General features: G+C 44.4%; 1 protein-coding gene across 2 annotated transcripts in view; it reads left to right on the top strand.

The window, feature by feature from the left end:
• The first annotated feature begins 1 nt into the window (after position 1).
• PMM2 (phosphomannomutase 2) overlaps positions 2-11,691 on the top strand; it is an 87,483-nt gene continuing 75,793 nt past the window's right edge. The window contains exon 1 of one of the 2 annotated variants that reach the window (XM_082261301.1): positions 2-113. In XM_082261301.1, coding sequence (XP_082117427.1) covers positions 48-113 — 66 coding nt within the window. In that variant the 5' untranslated portion in view covers positions 2-47. The remainder of the gene's footprint in view (positions 114-11,691) is intronic. The other variant, XM_082261302.1, reaches the window with a different exon arrangement.

Here is an 11,691-nt window from a genome sequence, read left to right as displayed (position 1 = left end):
GCACTACATTCATTACCAGGAAGAAACATAGCAGAGTGACAGCAGAGATGGCTGATCGGAGGAGCACACTGTGTCTGTTTGATGTGGACGGGACTCTAACAGCTGCCAGGCAGGTACCTGAATTTTCATATGGGGGGAGCTGCAGCTTCTGAGTGTGGCATGCTGGGACCTGTAGTTCCTGTGCAGGAGGATAACGTTCAAAGACTAGATAAATGCTTAGCAATGCATACAAGCACACGTTTTTTAGGGAAGTTAAATGATAAAGCACAAATGGCTGTATATATGAGCTTGAAATATTCTTCATTGTAATGCTACTTTGGAGAGTTATTTTAGTAATGACATCCCAGAGGGCAGAGAACAGAATTAGAACATCTGCGCCTTAGGTTGGTGAAAGCCGAGAATTCCACTTATTGGGGTCCTTCATCAATCGGTTGCTGGAAGAAAATGGGAGTTATCTATGACAGCCAATCAGGTATTACATCATACTGACAAAAGTATTGGGACACCTGCCTTTACATACACATGAACTGTATTGGCGTCTCAGTTTGTAGGGTTCAATATTGGGTCGGCCCACCCAACTCTCCTCGGAAGGCTGTGCACAAGGTTTATGGGAGTGTTTGACCATTCCTCTAGAAGCACATTTGTGAGGTCAGGCACTGATGTTGGACAAGAAGGCTTGGCTTGCATTCTCCACTCTAATTCATCCCAAAGGTGTTCTATTGGGATTAGGCCAGGACTCTGTGCAGGCCAGTCAAGCGCCTCCACCTCAAACTCGCTCATCCAATTCTTTATGGATCTTGCTTTGTGCACTGGTCCAAATCATTTGGTGGGGGGTGTTTTTTAGGGATTGGCTTGGCCCCTTAGTTCCAGTGAAGGGAAATCTAAAGCCCCGTACACACGCGTCGAAAATTGGCAGGGAATTTTCGGCCAACGTCCGATCTGCCGATTTTTGGCTTGTTAGTATGATGCTTCCGACAACCAACTCCGACTTTTCGGCTGAAAAAAATCTGGTGTGCAGGCTATAAAATTTTTGTTGGCCGTCAACAAAACGGCCGATTTTCCGTCGGTCAGTACAGATTTCGTCAGGGAAAAATCTGATGAGCAAGACTGGGCATGCTCAGAGAAGAAAAAACACAAAGAAAACTAACCAACACATGACATCACTTCTGAAGTAGAATTTTGTTGGCTGAGAAAATTTGTGTGCAGTCTAGGCACATTCCAACCAACAAAACACCACTCTGGACAAAAGTCAGACGATCGGTCGGCCGATAATCGTTGCGTGTGTACGAGGCTTTAAGGCGTCGGCATACCAAGACATTTTGGACAATTTTATGCTCCCAACTGTGGGAACAGTTTGGGGACGGTCCCTTCCTGTTCCAACATGACTGCGCATCAGTTCACAGAGCAAGGACCATAAAGATGAGTGAGTTTGGGGTGGAGGAACTTGACTGGCCTGCACAGAGTCCTGACCTAAACCCAATAGAACACCTTTGGGATGAATTAGAGTGGATACTGCATGCCAGGACTTCTCATCCAACAAAAGTGCCTGACCTCACAAATGCGCTTCTGGAAGAATGGTCAAACATTCCCATAGACACACTCCTAAACCTTGTGGACACTTCCCAGAAGAGTTGAAGCTGTTATTGCTGCAAAGGGTGGGCCAACTCCATAATAAACCGTACGGACTAAGATTGGGATTCTATTAAAGTTCACGTGCATGTAAAGCCCAATGCTTTTGACCATACTAATAGCATATCTTCTACTCTCTGGGAAAACAGAGAATTAGGCCAGCTTTGGTTTTTATATGTGGCTCAACAAAAGGAAGGACGTCGTCAAACATTTGAGGTCACCATACATGTTACAATCTGACCATAAAATTCTTGTGCGATCAACTTCAGATTGTCCAAACCTATGTAATCTGATCACCTATCTAAACTATCCAATCAGGCAGGCACTTGCACTGGGTAGTTTTTGGTAGATATAAAAGAGATTTTACACTTAGATTGCAACGTGTGTACTGTGCTTTACACATTGCACAAGAAAAAAAGATGTGAGATGGAATTAACAAAAGGAAACATTCAGTATCACTGAAATTTGATTACTAATAATGATACAAGTCCTTTGGGAGCACAAGTGCAGTCCTAGTTGGTCTAGGACACGTGTCAAACACAAGGCCAGGCCATTTCGTGTGACCCCCCCCACCTCTCCTGCGGCTGTGAGCAGGACAGAATTCCACCTACAAATCCTGCACCTCTCTTTGCAGCTGAAAAATCCTCTCGTCTCTGCATTCAGCTGACTCCAGCCACCCTCTAGTTCTCCTCCAGACCCTGCAGTTTCTCCTCCCTGGTTGCACCCCCAGCTTCTTCCTAGCAGCAGCGTAAGGTAGGAGAGGTGCATTTTGATGTAAGAGAGGATGGCGGACTCTTGACTTCTGTTAGTGGGGGGGGCTTTGGACAAATAATGTAAAGGGGGGGGGAGGGGTGCTCTGGACATCTTATAATTATTATGAGAATAATGCAACTCTATGCTAGTTGAAAAGGAAGCCTCCCAGGTGCACCAAAACACTTGGATTGGACATAGGTGGGTTAGATGTCCAATGTTCATGTGGCAATATACTCCACTGTAATAAAGGCATAATCTTGCAGGAGAGGTTTTCTGTGGTTTTGTTCACTGGCTTCTGAATGCCGGTTGCGAATCCACTTCGGGTTCCCACATCGCAATCAAATCACACTGCCATATGTGAATTGCTGGGGGTGTCAATACAAAGTTAGCGACACCCCCAGATCAGTTCCCATGTCACAGTGCGAACTGTCAGTTTAGACATGAATCGGGTCTCATAGGTGTGAACCACTATGCAATCCGATTCTGCTGCGGACCCAAAAAAGGGTCCTGTGTGTGTTGTGTCCAAATGCGATGCAAATTTAGTCATACAATCGGTATCGCACAGACATTGCATGTTATTTTCAGAGCAGTGCGCTCCGAATCACATGCAATGTCTGTCATTGCACTAATGTGAACCGGGACTCAGTCCTGTAGTAACACAGGGATCCATGAATGGAGCTGCAGATCACAGCAGGAGACACTAGCATCCGACACTCCCATAAGTGTCAAAAGTAAATGATCTTTTAGCAAGAGTATCTGAGGTCTGGAGAGGTGAGTGTTGTTTTCTTTGCAGGAATTATCAGTTTTCAACATTTTGTTTAATGAGCGCTCTTTTAGATGCCACTGAATTGAAAATACTGTATTCTGATTAGAGATCGACCGATTATCGGCAAAGCCGATATATCGAGGGCCGATGTGCACTTTCCCCGATATATCGGAATCGGCCTTTTGATTTACAGATATTGCTGATATTTCGGGAAAGTGCATGTACCGAGGTGATGTCTGCAGCTAGAGGCATCACCCCGGTACCGGTGTCCATAGCCGACGGTCGGCTGTCTTGTAATGACAACCGATGCAAGAAGGGGAGGATCTAGGCTGTTCTGCAAAACCAACTGCACAAAGGAGGTATTACATGTTTGTAAAGTCTTCTTCTTTTTTTTTTTCCAATAAAAATAACAATCACTTTAGGCCTCTTGCACACTGCAGCTTGAAAAAGCTCACTACAGCTTTTTTTCTTGCTAAAATACAGCCCATTAACCACTTCCCGCCTGCCCTATAGGCGTTTGACATCGGGAAAGTGGTTGCATTAACCTGACCGGACGTCATATGACGGCGGCAGGATAATGTCAGTCTGACTCCCCGCATCTCCGATCTCGGTAAAGAGCCTACTTACCTAGGCTCTTTACCATGTCACCAGCCGTGTCCAATCACGGCTGGTCACATAGTAAACAGGGAGAGCCGTTGATCGGCTTTCCTCAGTACGTGCCTGACAGGCACGAGTAAAGGAGCGCCGATCGGCGGCTCCCCTGACGGGGGGGGGGGGGGTCGGCACTGGTAATCAGATCATTGATTACCAGTGCAGACCCTCGGTGGGGGTGCCACTAGAACCACCAGGGATGCCCACCCATGACCCAAGGGATGCCCACCCATGACCCCAGGGATGCCCACTGTGGCCACCAGGAATGGCAATCAGGGCTCAGGGAGCCCCCCAGTGCCCTCCCCATCAGTGCTGCTCACCAGTGCCCATCATTGCCCATCAGTGCCTCCTCATCAGTGCCTGTCAGTGCAGTCTCATCAGTGCAGGAAAAAACGTACAAAATTGTATAACATAAACAAAAAAGACTTTTTTTTTTTTTTTCAAACTTTTCGGTCTTTTTTTTTTATTTGTTTAGCAAAAAAGAAAAAACCTTGCGGTGATCAAATACCACCAAAAGAAAGCTATATTTGGGGGGGGGGAATGACATAAATTTGGTTTAGGTACAGTGTTGCATGACCGCGCAATTGTCATTCAAAATGCAACAGCGCTAAAAGGTGAAAATTGGCCTGGGCAGGAAGGGGGTGAAATTGCCCTGTATTGAAGCGGTTAAGGCCTCTTGCTCACAATACTCCTATTTGAGCATCTACTTTTTCCAGACTTTTTTTGCGTGTATTTGCGTGCATTGAGGATTAAATTACTGACCAAAAATGCAGATTTTTCTATTTTGTTTTTACTGAAGAATGCACAGCGCTTGTTTACGCCCAGGTGTCCACAGGCCCATTACAAATAATGGGCTATATTTTAGCTCAGAAAAAAGAAAAGCTGTACTGAGCTTTTTCAAGCTGCGAAATGCTCAAACAGGAGTATCGTGTGCAAGAGGCCTAACTGTGTTTATAATGTGGGTGTGTAAAGGTATTGATCGTCCGATATCGTTTTTTTTTACCGTCGATACCAATATTTTGGTCATCGGGTATCGGCCGATATTTTCGGACATTAAAAAAACATTTTTTTTTTTTTATGTCTTCAGGTACTGTGGTGGAGGGATCTGGGGGTCTAAAAGACCCCAAACCCCTCCTCTGAACTTAAAGCATTCAAAACGCCAAGTTTGGCTGTTTTGAATGCTGTAAGATTTTGAATTTGGCGCCGCCAGTACCCGGAAGTCATGACGTCCCCTCCCGCTCCTTGGAATGACAGCCGAGCGGCTTCTCAGCCGCATCGGTTGTCATTACAAGACAGCCGACCGTCGGTTATAGACACCAGTACCGGGGTGATGCCTCTAGCTGCAGACATAACCCCGGTACATGCACTTTCTCTAAATATCGGCAATATCGGGAAATCAAAAGGCCGATTCCGATATATCGGGGAAAGTGCATATCGGCCTTTGATATATCGGCTTTGCTGATAATCGGTCGATCCCTACTTTGTATGCCTTCCTAGTTGTGTTCTCCAGCAATTACTATAAAGGACGTGTTCTGCAAACTATAGTTGGCAGCACAGTACCATAAATGGTATAGGTCATCTTTGTCAAATGTTCAAACAATTGTTTCCAGCATCTGACCAGAGCTCCTCTAAACAATAGGAACAGCTGGGGCAATTGGATTTACAGTAGAAATAAAAAAAAATACTATTTAATTTTTATGTTGTTTTAAAGGACAACACAACTGGTCATGTTTAAATATGTTGCCTAATTTCACAGTGGCAATGGAAAATGATGACGCAATGAGGAAATTAAAGTGGTTGTAAAGTCACATACCACAATTACTCTGTTTTAGCAAGATATAAAGTTTGTGTGTGTGTTTGTTTTTGTTTGTTTATTTTTTTTTAATCCTGAATGCCTTTTTGCACAGCTCCACTGTGCTGTGATGTGACCTCCCTCCGCTCTCCTCCCCTGGTCTAAGGGAGCGCAGCAGGAGGGGCTGAGATTTCTCTCTTGTCAGCCAGCAGAAGGAGACATGACCACATAGTTGTGCCCGGCAAGGAGGTATTTAGCACTATAATTTTATTTATTTTTTAAAAATGACATGCTGTTCTGAATATCTTGCTAAAACTGAGAGGCTACAAGTAATTGTGTTGTGTATTACATCGGAATGGGGACAGGAGGAGAGGGGATGGGTGGGAAGGGAAGGATATTGGCTCTCACACACAGACTAAAGGCCCGTACACACGTGCAGAGTGTCGGCCGAAAAGATTCGGCCGACGACCGATCGGCCAATTTTCGGCTTGTTAGTATGATGCTTCCGACAGCGCACTTTCGGCCGAACAGAATCTGTCGTGCAAGCATTAAAATTTTTGTATGCCGACAACAGAACGGCCGATTGTTCGCCAGTCAGTACAGAATTCGGCCGACAGACAGCAGATTTGCAAGACTGGGCATGCTCAGAAAAGAAAAAACACAGGGAAAGTTAACCATCACAATGACTAAATTCGTGTGCAGTCTTTTGCACTTTTCAGCGGACACGACAGCCCGGGGACAAAAGACGGCCGATCGTTCGGCCGACGATCGGTACGTGTGTACGGGGCTTAAGGAATTGAGGGAGGGAGAGACTGTGTCTCCACACAGTGGGATGACTGAGGCACTGTAAACTGACCACAGTATCCTGGATCGGCAGCCATGATTACCGTGGTTAGTACACATGGGGGGGGGGGGGGGGGGGGACAGGAACAGGCAAGAGTAACCGGGTATGTTAGAACATAGAAAGGGATACACTATGCTATTAACCATGCTCTAAAGGAAGTAAAGGAACAGGAGCTTTTTTTTTTTTCTTTAGGATTACACCACTTTGAAGTGATATTTAGCCCCCGTTCACATTAGGTTGCTCCGACTTCGGGGGCGACCTGTGAAGTCGCGTGCAGTGCGACTTCGGCACGACTTTCACGGACTTCACATAATGGAAGTCAATGCAAGTCGCCTCCAGGTCGCCCCGAAGTAGTACAGGACCCTTTTTCTAAGTCGGAGCGACTTGTGTCGCTCCTATTAGAACGGCTCCTGTACTACACAGTGGGAGCGGGAGGACCGCGACTTGTCAGGCTGACAAGTCGCGGCAGTGTGAATGGACTCTAATGGGCCATACACACTATAAGATTTTCTGAAGACTTTTTCCTTTTAGATTTACCAAAACCATATAATATGAGGTCAAACCTAAACACTTTCAATTTGTATGCAATCTGACAGGCCCTTGCACTACATCTGAAGGAAATCTAACCACAAAAGTTGGGATAGTGTGTATCCAGCTTTAGTCTTGTTTTTTTTTTTTTTTGTTTTGTTTCAAAATAACAAACATGTTTTACTTACCTGCTCTGTGCAGTAATTTTTACATCTCCCAGAATCTCCTTGCCGGTGCTCCTGGCCCCTCCCTTCTGCTGAGTGTCCCCACAGTAAGCAGCTTGCTGTGGGGGCACCTGAGCCAAGCCGCTTCTCTGTGTGTCCATAGAGGCATGGAGCCATGGCTCGGCCCTGCCCCCCTCTCTCCTCATTGGCTTGCTGACTTTGACAGCAGTGGGAGCCAATGGTGACCACTGCTGTCTCAGCCAATGAGGAGGTAGCGTCCTGGACAGCCGAGACTCTTGTGCAACATTGTTGGATAGAGATGGGGCTCAGGTAAGTATTATGGGGGCTCAGGGGTTCTGCTGCACAGAGGTTATTTTTTTTCTGCGCAAACCTCCAGCCTTTAGAACCACTTTAAGGTTGTTTACATATGCAAAAAAAAAAAAAAAAAAACAGATGAGTGTTTAACTCGCCTGTGTGTGTGTGTATGTGTGTATATATATATATATATATATCCTCCTGCCATCCGCGCTACAGCCTATATACGGCTGCAGCGCGGACTCAAATTCCCAGTGACACGCCCCCCGCGCGCTCCCTTGGACACAGCCGATCACAGATCGTGGTGAATGGCCAATCACAGCGGCCATTCACCAAGTGATCAAGCCGTCCAATGAGAGATGATCTCATATGTAAACATATGAGATCATCTCTCATCGCCGGCGCTCCTTCCTCACACAGAGCCTGCGTGAGGAAGGAGGGAGAGCTGCACAGCGCACCAGTGCCCTGATTACTAGAGGTACACCAAACACACCTTCAGTGCCCACCATCAGTGCCCCCCATCAGTGCACACAATCAGTGCCCATAGTGCTGCCAGTCAGTGCCCATCAGTGCCTGCTCATCTAGGCACTGATGAGCACTGACTGGCAGCACTATGGGCACTGAGTGTGGGCACTGATGGTGCCACCCATCAGTGCCGCCCGCCAGTGCCCATCAGTGCCGCCCGCCAGTGCCCATCAGTGCCGCCCGCCAGTGCCTATCAGTGCTGCTCGTCAGTGCCACCTATCAGTGCTCATCAGTGCCGCCTATCAGTGCCCATCAGTGCGGCATATTAGTACCTCCTCATCAGTGCCCTTAAGTGCCACCTCATCAGTGCCCATAAGTGCAGCCTATCAGTGCCCATCAGTGCCGCCTCATCAGCGCACATCAGTGAAGGAGAAAAATTTATTTATTTTCAAAATTTACTCGCAAAAAATAAGAAAAACTTTTTATTTTTTTTCAAAATTTTCTGTCTTTTTTCTTTTTTTTTTTTATAAAAAATAAAAAACCCAGAGATGATTAAATGCCACCAAAAGAAAGCTCTATTTGTGTGAAAAAAATGATAACAATTTTATATGGGTACAGTGTAGCATGACCGCGCAATTGTCATTCAAAGTGTGCGAGCGCTGAAAGCTAAAAATTGGTCTGGATGGGAAGGGGGTTTAAGTGCACAGAAGGCAAGTAGTTAAAAATATATATATATATATATAGATATATATTACTGATGCAATACAGTTTGTCCTTCCTAGAACCTTCCTTGAATACTGTAAGGATTAACCACTTGCGGACCGCCGCAAGTACATATACTGCGGCGGTCAGCCCCTCACAGGCAAAGTGACGTATGGGTACGTCACTAGCCTGTGAGGCTCTGGGGAGCGAGCGCGCGCCGCTGGAGGCACACTCCCGTTCGGTCACGGACCCCCACCCCGCGCGCGTGTGTAAACAAGCCGCCTGTCATTCTCCCCTGTGTAAGAATAGTGATCATACGGTTCTACTATGTAGGACCGTTGATCACTGTTCCCTCACCTCAAGCCACAGCCAATCACAGTTAGAAACACGCCCCTAGGGACACACACAGCCCCTCCCTCTCAAAAAAGTCAACCCCTTCACTGCCAGTGTCATTTTACAGTAACCGTGCATATGTATTGCACTGATCACTGTAGTAATGTCACTGGTAACCCCAAAAGTGTCAAAAATGTCAGTCAAGGGTCCGATCTGTCCGCCGCAATGTCGCAGTCCCGCTAAAAAAAATCGCAGATCGCCGCCATTACGCGTAAAAAAAAAAAAAAACAACAAAAATGACAAAAAATCTTTCCCTTAGTTAGTAAACGCAATAACTTTTGCGCAAACCAATCAAAATACGCTTTTTGCGATTTTTTTTTTTTTTTTTTTTTTTTTTTTTTTTTTTTTTTTTTTAACAAAAATATGTAGTAGAAAACAAATTGGGCAAAAATGTAAAAAAAATGTTGATTTTTAAATTTTTTGGGGGGGGGATTTCGTATAAAAAATGTGAAAAATATTGTTATTTTTGCAAAATTGTTTTTTTTTTTTTTTTTTTTTTTTTTTTTTTTTGTTTATAGTGCATGATCAAATACCACCAAAAGAAATGTGTGTGATGAGTCCTGCGCTGTCTGGGGAAGATTATACTCAAAAGGGGGGCCTATCCCAGATGCTGCAAGTACTGATACTGGAAACCATGCAGTGTTAGACTTAAGATAAAGGGTGGGGGATACTGCGCTTCTGGGACGTTAATAACCAGTCTTCTAAAAATATAGTCAAGTTAAAGTGTATAAGATCGTGAATTGGATAAAATAAATATGTGCTCCAAGTGGTTAAATATAAATAAAGTGTACAAGATATAAAATGTTCTTAATTCAATCACGTGTGTGCGTATAGTTAATCACATAAATCAATAAATCAAGGTGCTATGAATATATAAAATCATCAAAACATAGAATAAACTGTGGAAAGATATACACATACAAAATAGGGTATACAACACCACTTAAAGTGCCCTAAATTCATTCAGTGACAGGTAAAAGTGCTAAGTGCATAAACTAGTGCATAAATTCATACAATAAATAACTAAAGTGTCCTCGGTGCTCCAAAAAAATCAAGAAGATCAAACAAATAGTCCAAAAGTGTATCCAGGTGGAGAGATTTCAAAGGTAATGCCCCTTCACCTAACACCGTGGGGTGCTTCTTCTATGCCCCTCTGTGTGTGCTAGCCGCTCACCTCAAGGTCTGAAAATATAAGCCTTATCAGATATCCAGGGGGCTCCTTTCCACTCCTGCTCTGCTACCCAATAGGAACTGTTGTATGGGCTGCCAAGGATGGATCAGCTTCCTATCCTTCTCCAAGTCCCCAGCAAATCTCAAATTAGAAAGACTCGAGATAGTGCAATATTGTCATGTATAAAAGGTACTTTATTACCATAAAGGTTAAAAACACTCACATTTGCCAAAAAAACAATGCGCAAGATAGGAGACTCGAGGGAGACCGCGGTCCTTACTTCCACTTCTCACTTTAAGTGGTGTTGTATACCCTATTTTGTATGTGTATATCTTTCCACAGTTTATTCTATGTTTTGATGATTTTATATATTCATAGCACCTTGATTTATTGATTTATGTGATTAACTATACACACACACGTGATTGAATTAAGAACATTTTATATCTTGTACACTTTATTTTTATATTTAACCACTTGGAGCACATATTTATTTTATCCAATTCACGATTTTATACACTTTAACTTGACTATATTTTTAGAAGACTGGTTATTAACATCCCAGAAGCGCAGTATCCCCCACCACCAAAAGAAAGCTCTGTTTGTGGGAAAAAAAGGACGTCAAATTCATTTGAGTACAGCGTCGCACGACCGCGCAATTGTCCGTTAAAGTCAAATTGCAAAATACCCCGTGGTCAGGAAGGGGGTAAAATCTTCCGGGGCTTAAGTGGTTAATGGTTCCTTTCTAAGGATCAAAGGACATTACCTTGTAACCAAAATCGGTTGTATAGGCTGAAGGCTTTATACCTTACATTCTGTGAAATAGGGATTAAGATAAAAAAAAAAAAAAAAAAAAAAACCTTGAGAGTGCAGCACTCGCCCACCCTAGCCCCCTTTACACTTACCTGAGCCCGATCTCGATCCAGCGTTTTGCTTGAGAGCAGCATCTATCTCTGCACTCTCCCTTCCTCCTCATAGCCTCCGAGACAGCAGTGGGAGCCATTGCCTCCCACTGCTGTCAATCACAGCCAGTGATTGGGGGGGGGGGGGCAGGGCTGTGTGGCGCTCCTGTTTGTCTATGGAGACACTGAGTCGGCTCAGGAGCAAACCTGCACAAGTGCCCCTATAAACAGCTTTGGGGGAAGGAACCAGGAGCTGGCAGGGGATTCTAGAAGAGGAGGATCGGGTCTGCTCTGGGCAAAACCATTGCACAGAGCAGGTAAATATTACATGACATGTTTATTAAAAAAATAAAAATAAAAACAATGGGTTTACAAGCCACTTTATTCTAAGCCATTACCAAAGCAGGAACAAATTTAAGCATTCTCCTAAAATATTGGCGTCCCAAGACAAAATCGGTCATTCTTTTTCTACTGCATGTTCCATAGGAACAAGCAAAATGTTTTTTACCTTTCTCTTGTGTGTTCTTATTATAGTATAGGTGAAAGAGAACATTGAATTTCCATGAGCGCACACAATTTCCTCAGATTTATATATTGGCAAGGAACTCTTTATTAG

The sequence above is a fragment of the Pelophylax lessonae genome, assembly GCF_965119305.1.
Source record: "Pelophylax lessonae genome assembly, chromosome: 6".
NCBI lineage: Eukaryota > Metazoa > Chordata > Amphibia > Anura > Ranidae > Pelophylax > Pelophylax lessonae.
Note: the sequence above shows the minus strand (reverse complement) of the source record. Positions and strands in the feature narration are given on the sequence as shown.